The sequence below is a fragment of the Barbatula barbatula genome, assembly GCF_947034865.1.
Source record: "Barbatula barbatula genome assembly, chromosome: 6".
Taxonomy (NCBI): domain Eukaryota; kingdom Metazoa; phylum Chordata; class Actinopteri; order Cypriniformes; family Nemacheilidae; genus Barbatula; species Barbatula barbatula.
Genome location: NC_136765.1, coordinates 13978869 through 13998993, shown reverse-complemented (window position 1 = coordinate 13998993; position 20125 = coordinate 13978869). Strand labels below are relative to the sequence as shown.

The 20125-nt window shown below is 36.5% G+C and overlaps 2 protein-coding genes across 2 annotated transcripts; both read left to right on the top strand.

The window, feature by feature from the left end:
* The first annotated feature begins 428 nt into the window (after positions 1 to 428).
* On the top strand, positions 429 to 6624 carry dnajc27 (DnaJ (Hsp40) homolog, subfamily C, member 27). The gene is made up of 7 exons (XM_079458891.1): positions 429 to 863; positions 1244 to 1326; positions 1620 to 1689; positions 2006 to 2170; positions 2331 to 2453; positions 2591 to 2751; positions 4160 to 6624. The coding sequence occupies exons 1-7, from the start codon at positions 777 to 779 to the stop codon at positions 4290 to 4292; spliced, it is 822 nt and encodes a 273-aa protein (XP_079315017.1). The 5' UTR covers positions 429 to 776; the 3' UTR covers positions 4293 to 6624.
* Positions 6625 to 7186: 562 nt separating this feature from the next.
* LOC306895549 (adenylate cyclase type 8) lies at positions 7187 to 19895 on the top strand. Its single transcript, XM_079458890.1, has 19 exons — positions 7187 to 7639; positions 8213 to 9155; positions 9980 to 10129; positions 10272 to 10402; positions 10491 to 10602; positions 10691 to 10818; positions 11012 to 11170; positions 11270 to 11501; positions 12129 to 12317; positions 12423 to 12523; positions 12622 to 12823; positions 12921 to 13016; positions 13104 to 13276; positions 13362 to 13443; positions 14351 to 14509; positions 18365 to 18511; positions 18685 to 18777; positions 19045 to 19159; positions 19431 to 19895. Exons 2-19 carry the CDS (start codon positions 8265 to 8267, stop codon positions 19835 to 19837), a joined length of 3567 nt encoding a protein of 1188 aa, XP_079315016.1. The 5' UTR covers positions 7187 to 7639; positions 8213 to 8264; the 3' UTR covers positions 19838 to 19895.
* The last annotated feature ends 230 nt before the right edge of the window (positions 19896 to 20125 follow it).

Below are 20125 nucleotides of genomic sequence, written 5' to 3'. Positions count from 1 at the left end.
ATTCGCCATTCAATTACTTCGTCAAAGTCTCGAAATATTTTAAACGGCGGTCTATTGCTTGTTCGATTGACGAATCTGTCATATTTGCTATAATGTGTTAGACTTCATGCGGGGCTGCGCAAACCGATCGGTCTATGAAATATAAGTACCGAGAGAGCGCTTCGAAACCACCCTTTACGAATCGCTCTCGCGGTACTTTAGATGCTATTCAATCGGCATACGCAGGGCTGCATAAAATCAGCCAGCAGTGTTGCTGTCGCCATAGAAACCCTCATCAGTTTGCAACGTATGGGGGTTGTTTTGTTAATACAAGTTACACATATTTATTAAAATAGTCAGTACAACATTAAGCATACTATACTTCATACGAATTATTCCAGAGACGTACGTCTGAAATCATTTATTAATATCACGACTATGTTGAATCAGTGGTTTCCAATCTTAAAACAGCAGAGACAGCTGATCAAACAGTCGTTGCTAAGGCAGCTAGCACGTTAGCACATTAAGTTTAGCTGTTATGTTCGTTTAACCGGCTGCAATTTCTGTTGTTATTGTCAGCGACTAAAGCATGTGGGAAATGTGCTCAGAGTTTATGGAAAATGTCCAAAATGAACTGTAACATGTTGTCCCTGGTTATGTGTTTTTAGCCATATAGCAGTTACTGTACCGAGCTGCTGCTGACTGTTGACAGACCGATACTACCGTAGCGCCGACATTCGTGATATTGTAGAGCTATATTTCGGTTCTTTCATTTAATCGAGGGGAGTAAGTGCAATATGGACACCAATGTTCAGAAAAGGCGAGAAAATAAGAAGTCGTTGCGGGTGAAGGTAATCAGTCTGGGCAATGCAGAGGTGGGGAAGGTAAGAGTAGACTGTAGACGAACATACAGAGATCACACTGAACAAACAAGACATTTGTTTGCATATTTTTATTCATATGCATTGATGTTATATACCAGTATGTAACAAATATACAGATACATATAACTGTCTTTTAGGGTCTTGACAGCTTTGATCAGATGTAAATGGTAGAACATTTGTTACACAGATTGTGATTGGTCAGTTTTTAAACCATAAATCCCAGCCAATATATCTTGTTTTGAATGTAAATATTCAATCTGCAGGTTTTTTAGGTTATCACACTACTTGCATATAGAGATACTAACGTACGTATTGTTTATGTTTAAGTAACCCTAATTCCATAATGCACAACCTTTGTATTATTTGTTTATTTTTTACAGAGTTGCATTATTAAGCGGTACTGCGAGAAGCGGTTTGTGCCCAAATATCTGGCCACTATTGGAATAGATTATGGAGTAACTAAGTAAGTGATGCGGGTTTGGAAAAGTCATTGATCCCTGTCCCTATTCAAGAAGGAAGCAAGAATTGTATTCCTTCATTTGAACTTCATAGGTTAAAATTTGTACTTTGGTTAAAAAAAATTCAATTAATTTTAATCAGTATTTGAGTTAGTTCATATATTTACTAGTTAACTGTCTGTGTGCCTAAATGTATCATTTATAATATATATGCTGTGTGGGGGCTGTTTATTTATTATGTATGATGAAATGTTATTATTGAGATTCACTGTAATGCAGCTTTTTCTTTCAACCCAAGGGTTCAGGTTCGGGACAGGGAGATAAAAGTAAACATTTTTGATATGGCTGGACATCCATTCTTCTATGAGGTATTGCTTTACTTATTTGTATGTGTCGGCACATGATATGCCGGTGTGTTTAAAATGGATACACTGTTTACACAGCAAACCACAATGTTGTTTATATTTAGTGATCATACAATGTCAATATTAGTGCTGTATGGAGAGACATCTGACCACAATGTGGTAGTATTGAGCTGCTGTCTATATTTTATCATGCCTGAAGAACCTTATTGTTGTTGCATGAACATTTGACCTGTTATCATTATAAATAGAACCAAACCCGGACTATTGACTTGTGCGGGACTTATGATGTTAGAGTGGATTGATGATGTGTGTTTTACAGGTTCGCAATGAGTTTTATAAGGACTCTCAGGGGGTAATTCTGGTCTATGATGTTGGGCTGAGAGAGAGTTTTGATGCTCTGGATAGCTGGCTCACAGAGATGAAGCAGGAGATGGGGTCACAAGCTAACATGGAGAACATAATCTTTGTTGTGTGTGCCAACAAGGTCCACTTAATATTAATTACCTTTTATTACCTATCTATAGTAATGTTGTTGAATTTTCACTGCACATCAAAATTGCACAGCAAAATATATACTGTACAGTGTTGTATGCAAACCTAAAGTATGTACTGTAATTGTCATAAAGTATTGTTCTTGCTCATAGGTTGACCTGACGAAAAGGCGGGTTGTAGATGAAAGTGAAGGAAGGCTTTGGGCCGAGAGCAGAGGATTTCATTACTTTGAAACTTCAGCCCAGAGTGGTGAAGGCATCAATGAGATGTTTCAGGTGTGTCTTCAGACGTTGCTAATATCTACACCTGCTCAAATGTAGAAATGATGACGTTGTAACAACATTTATGTTTATTATGTTCAATAAGACTACAACATTCTGTTTAAAAGAATGACCGGTGTTTATCCCCAAAGGCCTTTTTCTCCTCTATAACGGACATGTGTGAGAATGGAGGAAAAAGACCAACTCCGGAAGTCAATGTAGGTTTTACAAAAGAGCAGGCCGACACCATTCGAAGAATCCGCAATAGCAAAGACAGCTGGGACATGCTGGGCGTCAAACCAGGGGCAACAAGGTAAATAAACACCCTTTTATATATATATATATATATATATATATATATATATATATATATTAGACTACTGTGATCACTATACACCTTAGTTTGTGTTTTATATGTAATCTTATACCAAATGTCTTCACTAGTGCTGTTAAACTTTTGTACTTTAAACCCTTTGGCCCGGATGAATGAGTACATAGATGTTTACTGTACCATGGGCTGTGTTGCACAATAGTAAGCCCTGTGACAAACACACACATGTGTATTTTTCACATAGTATGTAAAAAATGTTAAAGCACGTAATTAAAAAATAATGTAGTGTTTTACTACATTGGTATACATTTATTTATGATTGGGTAATGCAACACTTAGCACTTTCTTTTATTTATGTTTGCAGTGTTTTGACCTGTGTTTAAACTAATTGTAAACTGTGTTTATTATGAAATTTTACTGGGTGCAAACTAGCAGTGAACCAGTATGTGGTTATGGCCACTTTATATATAGATACATAAAGAGAGAGAGAGCATATGCACAATGGTTGATGTTCCATGCCACCAGTTACATATAAATAAATGTGTTGATTTGTGTGTATAGTCCTATTAAATGTATATGTATCATCCTTGCTTTTTAAATCTTGAAATTCAAAGTGTTAACCTTAATCTAAAGTTATTTTCACAACAGGAAGAGTCTTCACCTCATGCCAAAGATTTAAAAATAGGAGACATCACCTTGTATGAACCGCTAGTGTAAAACCTGTTTGTGTTACAGTTGGACTAGGAAGTTGATTTGGCTATTTCCTTAAACCCCACGTAAGCCCTCCAAAGGTATAAGAGCCAATTGACGTTAATAAGTTTGTCTTCCATTCTGAAATCCCTTTAATCTTTTCCCCATCTCTCAGGAGTTCCTTGTTAATACACAATCCAGTGGCATACATTACCCACCAGCAACAGAGAATGTGATGTTTTGTATACATTGCATTTATAACTGCACTGCCAACATGTGCTTTACGCATTGTTGAATTGTTTAAAGAAAAAAACAAACATGCAACAAACATCACATTGGTAAAAGAGCAAATGATATTTTGATATGATGCTGTATTTACACTGCAGGGTTGTGTTAGCTTGGTTTAATCGTGTGGGTCAGATCATTAGAGATTCCCTCCAATCCAATTATTATTCCTAAAATCAGTCTTACCAGACTAATCGAGCTCTTTGTTACTTTCCCAGCACCTTGACGAACCAATCGTGAGCTTTTGTTATTCCTCCTGACCAATGAAGGCCCTCGTACTGTGTGCACAAGGACAAGCTTGTTAACATTATCTGATTCTTCACTTTGATCCGTCTTTATGCACTGCAGTCTTTTGCAATATCAGCCCTGTTTAATGTGTCCGTCTAAAAGGCTTGTTTTTGCTTTATCTTTGTAGGGAGGAAGTCAACAAGGCATACAGAAAGTTGGCTGTACTGTTGCATCCGGACAAGTGTGTGGCTCCAGGCAGCGAGGATGCGTTTAAAGCCGTTGTCAATGCTCGCACTTCCCTGCTCAAGAATATCAAGTAGGACATATGCCCATACACACGTGCATCTCTTCGCCTCCACTCTTAAAAACATTAACATGTGTGGGATATGACATAAAACGGAAGATTTTCTTTCATCCACTGTGTGCCACAAGAATGTTATTGTAATTAATTTTGTTTGTTTGTTTGCTCTGTTGTTTTTTATTTGTGCTGTATTTATTTATTTTGATTCATTAATGTACAGTTTAAAGCTTTTACTACAAAGAAAACTATTAAGAATATATACAGTTTAAATATATATACTGTATAAATGAATATGTAAGTGCAGATGATATTGTAAGTCAATTTATTATGTTTTTGACCACCTTTATTTTGGGGCAAACCAGTGCTCGAATTGAGGGAGCCTGGGGGATCCGGGACCCCCCCCCATAAGGCACAAGGGACTCCCTAAAAGAGCTAAAAAAAAATAGACTCTAATCGAATCTAACATATTTTACACATGATCTTATCCAGCCTCGATTTTCACTATGGGGAGGCGCCAGTTCTTTAAATGAGTTTACAGGGGGGCGCGACCATGTAAAGGTTGAGAACCACTGCATTAGTGCAATACAATATGGTCGTCTATTTTGTGACTTCAGATCACTCACTGGAGTGCTGATTTTCATCAGTCTGTTTAGAATATATGTTTAATATCCTGTATTATGCAGCTTCATTTGGTAATTGCACCCGTACAAGTTATTAAACTTGAGTACAATATTAAGGTTTTTGTGATAATGGATTTACATAGTACAGATTGTGGTCACTAGTGCCAAGTATGCTGTATTGCAGTATATGTGTTTGAGTATATACAGTTTACCGATCCTTGAAAAACTCTTGGTGTTTTGGAAACTATAAAAACATTGACGTTGACATAGTAAATTAGAATAGAAGAATAGAATAGAATGTGCTTTATTGCCAGGTATGTTCATACATACGGGGAATTTGTTTTCGTGACAGAAGTTCCACAGTGCAACAGAATGACAGCGACAGAACAAGAAACACAATAAATAATAAAAATACAAAAGATACAAATAAGTACGTTTTACTGTAAGTATGTTACGCATGAAAGTGAGTCTGTGTCGGTGATGGGATCTGATCCCAGGATACTGTAGGGCAAAGGGTCTTTGTTTACACTTTAAAAAAATTATTAAACTGTTACACTAGAAAGTGTCAGACAAAGGTGTGTAGATGTGCCAACATGCATGTCGTATATTAAAACTTCTTTCTAGGTAATCACTGTAATGCAAGTATTTCAAATATTGTATTTTTTTATGAAATTGTGGCGTTCATACCATGACATGAGTGTACATTTTGCAACGTTAGTGCAATGTTACCATTATTTATATTTTCATGTGAACATACACACGCTCTTTGTTTCTTTTATTTTGAAGCACATTTTTTATGGCTGTTTAAGATAATCCTGTGAGATCCTGCCTTGTTCACTATGTTGGACTGTGTGTCTTGTACCCAAGAGATGTTTGACAATTACCTCACCCAGAGTGTACAAAAGTAAGACTATTTTGATTCCTTCATGTTTCAATATCTCCCTCATAGGAATCAAACACGGATCACATTTTTCCTCCTTTTACTTTTATGTCACGACATGGATTTATCTGCGTATAAAGGTGTTTAAAGGCACGAGCAAGAAGCATGAACAAACATGTTTGTGATTATGCCGAACTCAAAGATCAGGCCTGTTTACAAGAATGTCAAGGCCACTGCTCAATGGGCAAAGTTAGTGGCTCTGTTTTGTGCACAGAAGCTGTTACTTTCGCCATTCATGTGGCACAATCTAATAAAGAATCAACACAAAATGTTTTTTGCATTTTATGGCTTCTAATAAAATAAATTCCATTACATTTTTTATAACGCTTTTTGAAGCATCATTACAAGAAAAATATTTCAGTGCAATGTTCTCCTCATGTCATAAAACTGAAAAAGACTGCAAATTTACCAGATACTTGTAATTTTAACAGAACTGTTATTTTACTGGTGCCCTATCTGCCGGAAAATTATTTACATTCATTGTTGTCCTGTTTTTTTAAATACGGTAAATATGTCAAATTACTGACAAATGACTGCAAATTTACAAAATAACCTGTTATTTTAAATTACAAATCTGTTATTTTAAAATATTTTACTGGTGCCCTATCTGCTTGGAAATTACATTTTACAGGATTTTTTTGTACTGTATATTTTTGAAATACTATTAAAAACTTTACCAGATAACATGTTATTTTAGATGACAAAACTGTCATTTTTAAGAGGGTTTTTTTTACAGCAAGAAGGCAAGAAAAAGGTGAAATGTCTTTTAAAATTAAAACACGTTTTAAAGCAATAGATTCAGTTTATTGTTTTATCTAACAGTATATGAAAATGAAACCTTCAGGTAACAACTTACCCTTAGTTAACCTACAGTTAGAAGCCTGATTGCTTCCGTGTGCAGAGAGAAACAGATGGCTCAGTCACTTTCTGACCTGACACATATTGCTCGTAACCAGATCAGTGAGAATCACTTTATCCAGCTTACTTCCCACATTCCCTGAATCAGCCTCCTAACGAAAACCTTGCACTGGGGCAGCTCGTGAGCAGATGTCAACCAATCACAACTCAGCGGCAAGAACCTTCACCAATCTCTCCCAAAGCACCTGATTTATTCTAACAACAGATGCGTCTTATAGATATTTCCTGGATATCAAACAAAAATTTTAAACACTTTTTAATTCACAATAAGCAGTTAACAGTAATTGCAATAAATGCACCACCAGAATACACATTTCCAAATGATTACCTCCAAATATAAACTCACCTGTCATGAATCCTGTTAGCTGCGGCCGTGAGCCTTAATGCATTACGTGCACTGATGCTGAGTAGATAATCCCTTATATTTCACCCATTAGAACCGGGTGCGTGTTTCTGTGCATGTGCATTAGATCTCTTACTCTTCTCATTGCCTCAGAATCATTCAATTGTACCTTTACATTTTCCTCATCTGAGATTGTGGATTCGACTAGAGTAGATAAGCTTCAGCAGATGGGGTCTTGCAATCTTTGCAAAGGGTCAAGGCAGATTTTCAGACCATCTGGCCAGCAATCACTTCATTACCTGCAGAAAGCACAGCTCAGCGTTTGGACAGTCAATGGCAGTGGAGACGTCTATCCAACTCAGACTTGACTTGATTTAAGTGTTTTAGGTGAGTCATTTTAGATTTATAATTTACATGGCATGGCGAGGAAGAAGGAAAACCTGTCAAGAAGACTCATTCAGCAACGAATTGCCAAGGATTACACCACTGAGAGACAAGAATGTTCCATGTTAAATATTTGTCGGGACTGCTGTTCATGGATGAAGGTAAGATATGTGCATCATTACGAGAACTGCAACGACACATCAATCGCAAGTTTTTTCTTCGTTTCTTTTTATTGCATGCAATTTATTCATGAAATAATAGTGTGCTTAAATCCGTTAAAGCAATAGTTTAGCTCCCAAAAAATACTGTCATCATTTTTTCTCTAATAGGAGTCTTTCTTCTGTGGAACACAAAAGAAGATGTTTTGAGAAATGTCTTTGTGGTTTTGTGTTCATATAATGGAAGTCAATGGAGGCCAGTGTTCAACATTCTTCAAAATATCTTCTTTTGTGTTCTGCAGAGAAAAGAACGTCTGTTTGTTTGTAATGACATGGGGGTGAATAAATGATGAAGGAATTGTGCTTTCTTTTTTCTAATATATAATTATTATTAATAATTTAGGAATCTTTAAGTTCACAGTTTAGCCATTTGTAAACTCTTGTTTACATTGTTTTGTTACTTAACTTGTGTTTGGCTGTTATGCATGTAACTACAAATCTATTACTGATGCTATTTAATCCTTGCTACTGACTAATACATCTGTTTCCTTTCTTTATGGTTGGGTTGAACTGCAGGATTGTGCAGCTGACAGAGGTCTTGCACAGAGATTTCGGATCTAAGGCCTGCATGCATTTAGATCAGACCATGGCTGTCAGTACTCCAGATGTGATTTCCCTGCCTCCTGAGTGCCCGGTCGGACATCTATCACCCATTCTAAAGCGCAAACTGATGTGGCAGAATGCAGTGCATCACATTATCGACCAGAGAGCAATGCAATGTGAGAGGCGAATAGCCAATACTCGCAAAATCATCGTTACAGATGCCTACATCGACGACATCAACAGGCAGATCCGTAACAAAGCTGCAAGGGGCAATGCCAGCATGCAGAAATGGCGCTCCTCTGCTGCCCGCATCCATCCATTGCGAGACCGCAACTCCACATGCACCCAAAAATCCACAGATTCTCTCAGTGACGCAGATTTCTTCGTAAGCTGGGGCTCCACGGTTCGTGGGGTCTACCTGCCCGCTCTCCACCACAAGTTCAAGTCGCAGGATCTAGAGCGCCTGTATCAGCAGCACTCCTCCAGTCAGCTCAGAAATTCCCTCATAGTCACAAATGTTATTGATATCCTCACCAAGCTCCATATTCTCTTCATCTACCTGGCTGTAGCTCCTGAGATGGTGGATTCTCAGCGAGGGTGGTTGGTTGGGCTCTTCATTGCACTTGGAGCAGTTATATGTGCCGTAGTCCTCACCTGTAAAGGTTTGACGTCTCTGGATTACCTGCGCTACTTTGGCTTAGTGAGCTGGCTGTCTCAGACTATGCAGGCGCTGGGTGGTTTGGTGTATGGGTTGGAGAAGGACCAGTCTTGGTATGTGCTCTTCACCCTGTTTGCCACCTACACGTTATTGCCGCTACCTCTACTGTGGTCCATCTGCACAGGGTTCATCACTGCTGCACTGCACCTGTTGGTGGATGCTTTTAGAAATTACAATGACCCGAGCATTGTGAGAAAGGTAAAGAAACACAACTTTTTTGCCATCAGCAACTGCACGAATGTTCAAACGATATTGTTAAAGGAATAGTTCACCCAAAGAATACATTTTAATGCTAAATGAATTGTCGATTTCATGCAAATGTCAACCTTGATCCTTGTATGACCCAAGTTTACCAAATGTTTTGACCATACTGTTAGGTCAAGTGTCAATATTTGGTGGTTTGAATACCCATGTCTCACTCAAAGCTTTTAAAGCATTTTTTCCTAGAGTCAGTTAAGTGAATTGTCACATCCATAACGGTCCATATTTCTCATAAATAGACACATCAAAATTTTAATATAGTACCTATTTTATATGCAATAAAGAGTCACCTCTTCTCCATTTGTAGGGTATTATTGCCTCTGGTTGGTATATTTTAATTCACAGAAATCCTACAAAGTATGTTGTCTCTCAAAATTGCATCCATTTTTGTCACGTCCATAACATTTTTCTCCCTTTAAAATAGAAAACTGATGATTCAATATACTGGTAATAATTACATTCTCTGAGAATGTATGTCAAGTTATGACTGAAGTCATGTGTTACATCCAGAAGTGTTACATCCATAACATTCATTATACACCATCCTAGTATAATTTGAAATAAGTCATGGCTCTTCCCAGCTTGGTTATGGCATGAGTGCATTTCATATTTTTAACTCTACCTTTAAAATGTCACTGTTCCAAGCAAAAATCACTGACATTTGTCATGGGTTTGGTTCTCAGTGGACCTAAAAAGTGATGAAATGTGCCTTGAATGTTATATCAGCAACTGTATTAAATGTTACCCATTGTTTTTTTCAGTTACTGGCAAAATGTCTTTTGTACATGGGTATGAACACTGCAGGCCTGTTCATTCATTACCTCTCGGATCGTGCCCAAAGACAGGCCTTCCTTGAGACACGGCGATGCATCGAGGGACGTGTCAGGATGGAGCGAGAGAACCAAAGACAGGTTCAGAGACAGCGGGCTTTTATTATTTGTTACATCACAGTTTAATGCCAATCCTGTCTGGAGAATTTTTGTTCACTGAATATATTTATAACTTAAAATATTTCCTGTACACTATCTAAAGAATTGAATCATTTTGCCGTAGGAACAATTGGTGATGTCGATACTTCCCCGATTTATAGCCATGGAGATGATTTCTGACATGACTGCCATAGATGATGAATTGCTCCCTCAACAGTTTCACAAGACCTACATCCACCAATACAAAGATGTCAGGTACACAATGAAATTTAGGTCACACAGAGGATGTTCTAAATATGAAATACACATCTGTTGTTGTTTTATTTGTGTTTCTCCATCGCAGTATCCTGTTTGCTGATATAAAAGGCTTCACTTCTCTCTCAATGACCATGTCGGCTCAGGAACTGGTGCGCACACTCAATGAGCTGTTTGGTCGCTTTGATCGCCTTGCAGAGGTGAGAGAGATTCACCTTTTGAGACTTGAGGCATTGGTTAGAGCTGTCAATCCATTAAAACGTGATCAAATCCTTTATCAAATTTTAGGAGAATCACTGCATGAGGATAAAGATTCTGGGAGATTGTTATTACTGTGTGTCTGGAGTGCCAGAGCCTCAAACGGCACATGCCCGCTGCTGCGTGGAGATGGGTCTGGCCATGATCAACACTGTACGGTGTGTGTGTCAACATAAGAATTATTGTTGCTCTAATTCTGTTTATATAGAATAAATATATATTTCGAAAGAAGACAATATAGATCATTTTGCAAGACATAAACAACACTCTTCTGTTCTGTTGGATTCAAAAACTGAAAAAAGAAGTGTTTATTTAAATCAAATAAACGTTTACACTTTCTCACTATTCCAGATATGTATGCAAAGAGTTAAAGACAGATGTTGATATGCGTATTGGGATCCACTCCGGCTCGGTTCTGTGTGGGGTTTTGGGTCTTCAGAAATGGCAGTTTGATGTGTGGTCTTTGGATGTAGATGTTGCCAACAAGCTAGAGGCTGGAGGCATTCCAGGGCAAGTACACGACATCATTAGCAATCACCACATTACGTATTCCACATTTAGATAAGAGCTATTTATTATGGAATAATAACACGAGCCGTGTTATATTAGGAGGATTCACATATCACGAGCAACCCTGGACTGTCTAGAGGGCGTTTATGAGACTGAAGAGGGCCAAGGCCATGAGCGAAACGATTTTTTACGCAAACATAAGATCGATACGTTTCTGATCTGCCATACACCACGAGAAGACAAGAAGCTACCCAAAGTTAGGATGACCAGCAAGGACGAGACGTCGTGGAGAGCTGAACTTCCCTTTGACAACATCATTGGCATGAACTGCGTGAGTGCTATGAACCATCATAAAATGCTTGAAAAACACATTGAACCAGAAAAATGACTGAAGACTTCACAAAATAACATAATCCTGAACTTTTTGAAAGACTTGAGATAATAATTTTAGATTATCAAGTAATGTAACCATTATCATAGGCTAAAATTCTAATGTTTTTTATATACTAAAACTAAAATGTACATTTAAAATTTAAGTGCATTTACATTAGAAGCCTATTGAGCAAGTAAACATTATTTTATTTTATTATAAGAGTTGCACCGATACCAAATTTCTCCCCTGATACCTGATCAGATTATTCAGAGTGATATCAATACCGAATCTAAAGATAAAAGTGTAACTTTCTGAATGTTATTAATTCATGTGACTATTTATAATGAACATCAAACTGGTGATGTTTCTTACCAGTGTCTATACACAGAGCACAAATTCATGTCATTTTCCTGTCTACAGTTTATTGACTGGATATATTGGCCTTGATCTTCGGCTGTTTTGAATTATCAACCAATATCAGAAAGTCTGAAAGAAAGCTTTTCTCAACCTATACGATTATTGACCGATATATCTGTGCATCATCTTTATCATCAAATAATGATATCATATGATGTCATCTTTCAGATCTTAGCTGCTTTCACCAATGGCTCCCTGGTGCAGCTGCCAGATCATATTACAGCTTACTGTGCCAACTCACGAGAGATCAACAAAAGAATCAAGCAGGCCATCGAGGTGCGCAGCAGTGAGCGAATGCGCAAAGAACACATCACACCGTTCACGCTGGTCTTCAAAGACGCACACGTCGAGGGCAAGGTGGGAATTTTGCGTTGGGTACTACTGGCTTAGAAGCACATAGGCACCTGTGATTTGGGTTTGACTGATAGTCGACTGCTTATACTACGTACGACTGTTTTTCAGTTTTCTCAGATGCGAGATGAGATGTTCAAGTCTAATTTAGCCTGCTCCTTCTTCCTGCTTCTCTTTATCATGGCTGTTCAGGCCCTGATTCCCTCACCACAGTGAGGCATTCTCATGGTCTTGTGTATACTTTACTTATATATCTGAAATGTGACAGGATTATATTTGGTTAAGAACTCATTGTGTGTGTGACCCACAGAATCTGCCCGATGCTAGTCCAGTTTTTAGTATTCTTCTTTGCCTACTTGCTCTTGCTTCTGGTCACACTTGCGGAGGAGTTTAAGTGCTCTCCGCTGTACCTGCAACATCTGTGCTGCTGGATTCACGAGACCAAGAGCATCCGTAACCTGCTGACCCTCACTGCTATTGCTCTTAACTTCGGTGTGGCCTCCTCTGATATTGTAAGTGCCGTTTTAAACATATAGCAAATGTTTTGCATTTATTTTTTACACAAGTTAAAATGGATCTATGGCTCATGTTGGTTATTTCATTGGACAGTTGTGGTGTGTAACACTTGAGGTGGGTGAAGAGGACCACAAAAGCTCTCAGGACCAAAGTACTCAATGGCCAGTGAACATCTGCACGCATCCAGAAGTACAGCTGACACTAAATGAAACATTGTAACTAATTTGTAAAATTAGTTTGACTTTTATTTTTTGTCAATCATCTATCTGTCTGCAGTTCTTTGTCTTGAGTGGTGTGGTTGCCATGGTGACGTGTGCAGTGTTTCTAAGGCTCAGCTGCCTGTTGAAGCTGGCTGTACTGATGTTAGTCATTGCTGTTTACACATACCTCATTGAAGTAGCCTTCCATGTGCTCTTTATCCGCCAAAACCAAAATGGCCAAATTCAAAGGTATCTTTATATTGTACTTGTTTTGTTAAATCACTTTTTGTTTTGCTTTGCCCTGTTCTCATGTTCATATTTGTGTTTTGCACAGATCTCAGTACCTCAGAAAAAAAGGAATCTCTGTGCTGCTAATGGCTATGTTTGTTGTGGTTGTCCTTTATAACAGTAGACAGGTATTGTTTGAAATATCATGTAATTATTTAATTATAATTATTTATGTATTTATTATGTAAATCATATATATATATTACCTAAATTCAACTTAGTATTTTTACTGCTATACACTTCCAGTCTAAAGTTTAGAAACACTTGACTGAAATGTTTTTAATGATCTTAAAAAATGTGTTCAAATGTTTGAAATTACTTTTGTAGACAAAAATATAATTGTGCATATTTGTGCACATAATTGTACATATCAAGTTCTTTCTTTTTTAAATGGAAGACAAAATAATAAAGAAAAGTGGAACCCTGAATGAAAAAATGACAAGGGTGGCAACTTTGAAGATACTAATCCACAACATTTCCTATTATTTTAAAAGTAGAAAAAAATTAAGAAAGTATAAGTGTTTCCAAACTTTTGACTTCTAGCGTTTATTATGTTATAATTTATTATAACAATTATTAAGTTTGTAAACATTTCAATTATGAATGGCAGTATTCATGTAATTTTATAGTAATTTATGCTTCTATTGTACTTCTGCTGAACTGCTGATTTAGCTATTTAGATATATTTTAATAAATATAAATTGAAATATATATTTCATTGGTGTTTAGAACATTGCTGTCCCTAATGCGTTAACAAAACAAAGTAAACATTGATGATGTCCAATCATCTTTGACATTATAAACAATTTGATACATTTTGTTTTCAAATGCTCAAATTTCAAATTCTTTTCACTAAGCTACAGTATTTAATAGCACTACTTAATAATATCTAGTGTTTACATACCACTTTCAATGTTCAAAGTGTATTTGTATATTTAGAAACTGACATTTACCCACAAACACAATGCACTTAAAATTTGATGTATTCAAATGTAATTTTAATGTTTCATATAATAAAATTTTCCTCGCTCACAGTTAGAAACTACAGCCAGGCTTGACTTCCTGTGGCGTCTGCAGGCCAGACAGGAAGTGGAGGACATGAAGGAACTGAGGGAACATAATGAGTGTCTGCTCTACAACATCCTCCCTGCCCATGTTGCTCGCCACTTTCTTGAGAGACACAGGAACAATGAGGTAGTAAAGAGCTTTGCCTATAGATGAAGAATGGGAAAAACATTTTTTTAAAGTCAGACTATGGTAGTTTCAACTTTGAAGCTTACAGTTTTTCTCAATTGTTTACACACATTTTCTGAAAGCATGCCTCATATTCTCAGAACTCTACACACAAATCAAAAAACACAAACACAATTGGCAAAACCCCTCAATTCTCCTGCAAAATGAAACTTCACATTCAAAACAATGTTCTTTCTTCTCAAAATGGTATTTTGTTTTCAAATGACAAACACAAACCATCATATGAAACAAACCATATACCAGTTGAACACTGGTGTGCTCTTTATAAAACACTATGATGAATGGAAAACACTTCTCCATTCATCATAATGACTTTGCTCTTTATATGGTTCAGTGTTACACATACTACAGACGGTACATAAGTGTGTTATAAAATATTTTATATATATATATATATATATATATATATATATACATATATATATATATATATATAAATAGATTTTATAGTCAGAACACACAAATACACGGTAACACATATATTTTATTTTTCCAACAAAAACTATGTACAGTGTACATCCCAACCAACGCAAAGTTGCACATACAGTGGTCTACATACAAAACAACAGAAGAATTGACTGTATACAGTTACAGTAAAAAAACTATGCTGCATCTTCTCTTGGGTTTGGGTCTGACCACAGCACCTCATCCACATCACAAGCAATGTTTTTCAGTCCAGCCTTGAAAAGCATCAGCTGCTATATCTCCACATGCATCTTCCACAGGTTGGAGAAGGGGTTTACACATTTGTGACAGGTGTTTGCCCATGTGATGAGTCAGTGTTCATATTTGAATGGCAGTTTGCTCCTTGTGAAAACAAGAGATTTTTCTGCCCGAAAATTGTGCCAAATGCAGAGAATTGTGTGTAGTGTTTTGAAAAAAGTGTGTTTTAGAACTGCAATGTGAGTGTAAAGCAGGAATTGTGCTTGTAGTTTAGCAGAATTGGTTCAGGGGGTTGGTGAATGAGTTACATGTTGTGGTCATTGTGTCTCAAGTACCAATATTTGTGTGTAAACAATCGAGAAAAACTGTAATAATGTAATACTTGAAAGAGAGAAAGTGAGTAATGTATCGTATATTTTTGGGTTATTGCAAAGTTTTGAACATTGTTGGTCTCAGACCTTTAAACCTCACCGTTTTGCATATAAAATAAACTTATCCAGCTATTTGTTTTCAAACTTAAAGGGTAACTCAGAAAAATTTGTAGTTTTGAAGAGATCCGGTAGCTTTCTGACCATACAGCAACGTAACTGACATTCAAAAAGCTCCTGGACCTCTTCAAAACTATCCTTATTTGTGTTCCGAAGATGAATGGATGGTTGTTGAATGACTTGAGGGCAAATAGTTTGTGTACTTTTAACCCAAATGCTCAAAATAATCAAACCGATTTAGTAATGTAAACGTAATTTTATAAAAAAGTTCTATTTATATATTTTAGGTTCCTGAAACAGATTTTACTTGTAAAAGTTTTTTGATTAACTTGAAGTTTTGACTTAAATTTGCTCCTTGTTCCATTTACTTAATTTGTAGACGTTAATTCAACGCAATTGGTCGAGAAGGATTTCCAGTTCCTAGCATGCTTTACGCCAGACTGCATTTGGAGAGTAAATTATAAAATATGATTATTTTATGTGTTTTTCCGTCAAATTAAAGACGTGTTCGTGTTTATTGTTCACTTATCTTTGATATTTTGAAGAGGTTGATATATTTTTTAGTTTTGTGGTTACCGTTGTTCAAAGAGTGGTGCATGTGCTTAGGCTAATGTGCTAATGCCAGTTCTGAGATCAGTCTCTTTTTGCACATTTTGGATTGCTCATGATGTTTGCTTTATGCATGTTAAGACTAAGAAATATGTCATAGAGTTTAGTTAAAATATAAATGCATCTATGTGTATTTTTGAAAGTGTAAGTTCTATATACTTACAGTTTTTCTCAATTGTTTACACACATTTTCTGAAAGCATGCCTCATATTCTCAGAACTCTACACACAAATCAAAAAACACAAACACAATTGGCAAAACCCCTCAATTCTCCTGCAAAATGAAACTTCACATTCAAAACAATGTTCTTTCTTCTCAAAATGGTATTTTGTTTTCAAATGACAAACACAAACCATCATATTAATAGACATTTATAAGAACCAGTTGAACACTGATGTGCTCTTTATAAAACACTATGATGAATGGAAAACACTTCTCCATTCATCATAATGACTTTGCTCTTTATATGGTTCAGTGTTACACTTACTAAAGACAGTACATATATAAGTGTTTTGTCAAATATTTGTTGTATATATATATATATATAAAATAGATTTTATAGTCAGAACACACAAATACACAATAACAAATATATTTTATTTTTCCAACAAAAACAATGTACAGTGTACATCCCAACCAACGCAAAGTTGCACATACAGTGGTGTACATACAAAACAAAAGAAGAATTTACTGTATAGAGTTACAGTAAAAAACTATGCTGCATCTTCTCTTGGGTTTGGGTCTCGCCACAGCACCTCATCCACATCACAAGCAATGTTTTTCAGTCCAGCCTTGAAAAGCATCAGCTGCTATATCTCCACATGTGTCTTCCATAGCTTGTAGAAGGGGTATAGGCGTTTGTGACAGGTGTTTACACATGTGATGAGTCAGTGTGCATATTTGAATGGCAGTGTGTTCCTTGTGAAAACAAGAAATTTTTCTGCCCGAAAATTGTGCCAAATGCAGATAATTGTGTGTAGTGTTTTGAAAAAAGTGTGTTTTACAACTGCAATGTGAGTGTAAAGCAGGAATTGTGCTTGTAGTTTAGCAGAATTGGTTCAGGGGGTTGGTGAATGAGTTACATGTTTTGGTCATTGTGTCTCAAGTGCCAATATTTGTGTGTAAACAATCGAGAAAAACTGTAATTTCAGGAGAAGGATGAATTAAATATTACTCACCGATATGCACTCAGAATTATTAAGAACTTTAATTTAACAGTAATCAAAATTTTCAGCAAAGTTTCACATCAAGGCTCATTCAAAGCTTCGTCTGTCATGTATCAATATAAAATCAATATGATCAATTACAGTTTTTCTCAATTGTTTACAAACATTTTCTGAAAGCATGCCTCATACTCTCGGAACTCTACACACAAATAAAAAAACACTGTACTACAAATATTTTACAACACACTTATACTACAAAATATATATATATAAATAGTTTTGATACACAAATACACGGTAACAAATATATATTTTTTTTCTACAAAAACAATGTACAGTGTACATCCCATCCAACATAAAGTTACAGTGTTCTACATACAAAACAACAGAAGAATTTACTATTACAGTACAAATCATCCACATCACAAGCAATGTTTTCCCAAGCCAAGCAGCGGAGGAAATATCGCCTAGCATGGCGAGTCCAGCCATGAAAAGCATCAACTTCTATATCTCCACATGCGTCTTCCATAACTTGGAGAAGGGTATACGCGTTTGTGACAGGTGTTTGCCCATGTGATGAGTCAGTGTGGATATTTGAATGGCAGTGTGTTCCTTGTGAAAAGATTTTTCTCTCCAAAAATGTTGCCAAATGCAGAGAATGTTTCGTGTTTTGAAAAAAGTGTATTATGGAACTGCAATGTGAGTGTAAAGCAGGAATTGTGCTTGTAGTTTAGCAGAATATTTTCAGGGGTTTGTGCACGAGTTACATGTTGTGGTCATTGTGTCTCAAGTACCAATATTTGTGTGTATATATTGAGAAAAACTGTAATATAAAGAATATTGTATTTTCTTTGTATATATTCTTTAAGGATCTATTCTCTGAATCGTTTGAGAGAGTCGGGGTGATGTTTGCTTCCATTCCAGACTTCACCGATTATTATGAGAAGAAAGAGATGATTCATCACGACGTTGAGTGTCTACGACTTCTTAATGAGATTGTTGGTGACTTTGATGAGGTACTTAGATTCAACAACCATCTCAAAACAGATTTTGTCAAACGCCTAGGCAGTATGGGCTATCAGTTTACACCTACTGCACCTAATGGAATGTGTTTCAAATGCACAAATGTCTAATTATTTTACATTGTAATTGAATAATTACACTATAATGTATTTTCATCCCCAACAAGCTGCTAGAAGAACCTTATTTCCAGGAGATAGAAAAGATCAAAACCATTGGCAGCTGCTACATGGCTGCATCTGGCTTGTCTCCTGAAAAGCAGGTACAGTTTGTCCTAGCCTAACATTTGATTTAAAATATAACTGTATTTACTATAGTTAAATAGATAAAATATTTAAAAAATAAAAAATTATGTTTAAATGATAAAATATCATTTTATTATAAATACATATTTTTTAATATTTCTTAGATGCATAATATACTATATTTGTGACCATACTGGTATCAGCCAATATATATAAATAAATATATATGAATGAACACATAAATTGATGTTTGTATGAACGCACATTTGTTTTATTTTTTATAGGAATGTGAAGATGAGTGGGCCCACCTAAGCACACTGGTGTTGTTCGCTTTGGCCATGCAAGAAACACTGAAAGAAATAAACAAACGTACCTTAAACAATTTCCAGTTACGCGTTGGTAAGATTGTGCTATAATTATATCACCTCCACTGTTAACATGTAAATAATCAACTGTTAATAAACGTATGTTCAATTCTATTATTTGCCTAATGCTTTTATTATTAATAAGCTTTGGCAATGCAATTGGTCCAAGTCCAAGACAGACAATATAGTCATACTTATTTAAAATCTGTGTGGTAATATTTATTTCATTTTGGCACATCTTTGACACAATCTATTTTTCATGATTTATGATAACACTTTACCATTACAACTTCTTTATCCTATAGGTATTTCTCATGGGCCTGTAGTCGCTGGAGTGATTGGAGCCACCAAGCCTCAGTATGATATCTGGGGAATGACTGTGAATCTCGCCAGCCGAATGGACAGCACAGGGCTCAAGGGCCGTATTCAAGTCCCAGAGGCCACAAGCCGTATACTGGTTGACCACGGCTTTGTGTTACAGCTTAGAGGAGATATCTTCGTCAAAGGTATCAGCGAACGGCGGGGTGGGGTCCGCACGTACTTCGTCAGCAGCAGAGAACAGAGTTCAAACTATGCTGAGAGAAGCACCAGCAGAGGGATCTCTCGCGGAAGGAACACTCTTGCCGCTATGGTATTTAACATAGTCCTGGCTCGTAAGAAAGAGGAGTTACGAGAGGCCAACGGAGGCTTTCATTTTATGGAGATGTCATGAATTTGGATAGAATGATCCAGAACTGGACAACATTCATTATTAAATATCTCTTTTAGAGACTCCTGTGTCTCTGTCATTTTTCATTGCCTTCACGATATTCAGTATATGTTTTTCTTTATGAATTTTCATTGATTCACAAAGGTTTCTTAAAATAGTCATCTTCAAGCTTTTATGAAAGGCCTGTCCTGAGCTGTCTCATTCGCTCTTTAGTTCCCATGTTATGAATCAGCATAAGCTAAAGTGAACGCATATTTGGCTACCACATGGGCTGTTGTTTGTTGAGCATCG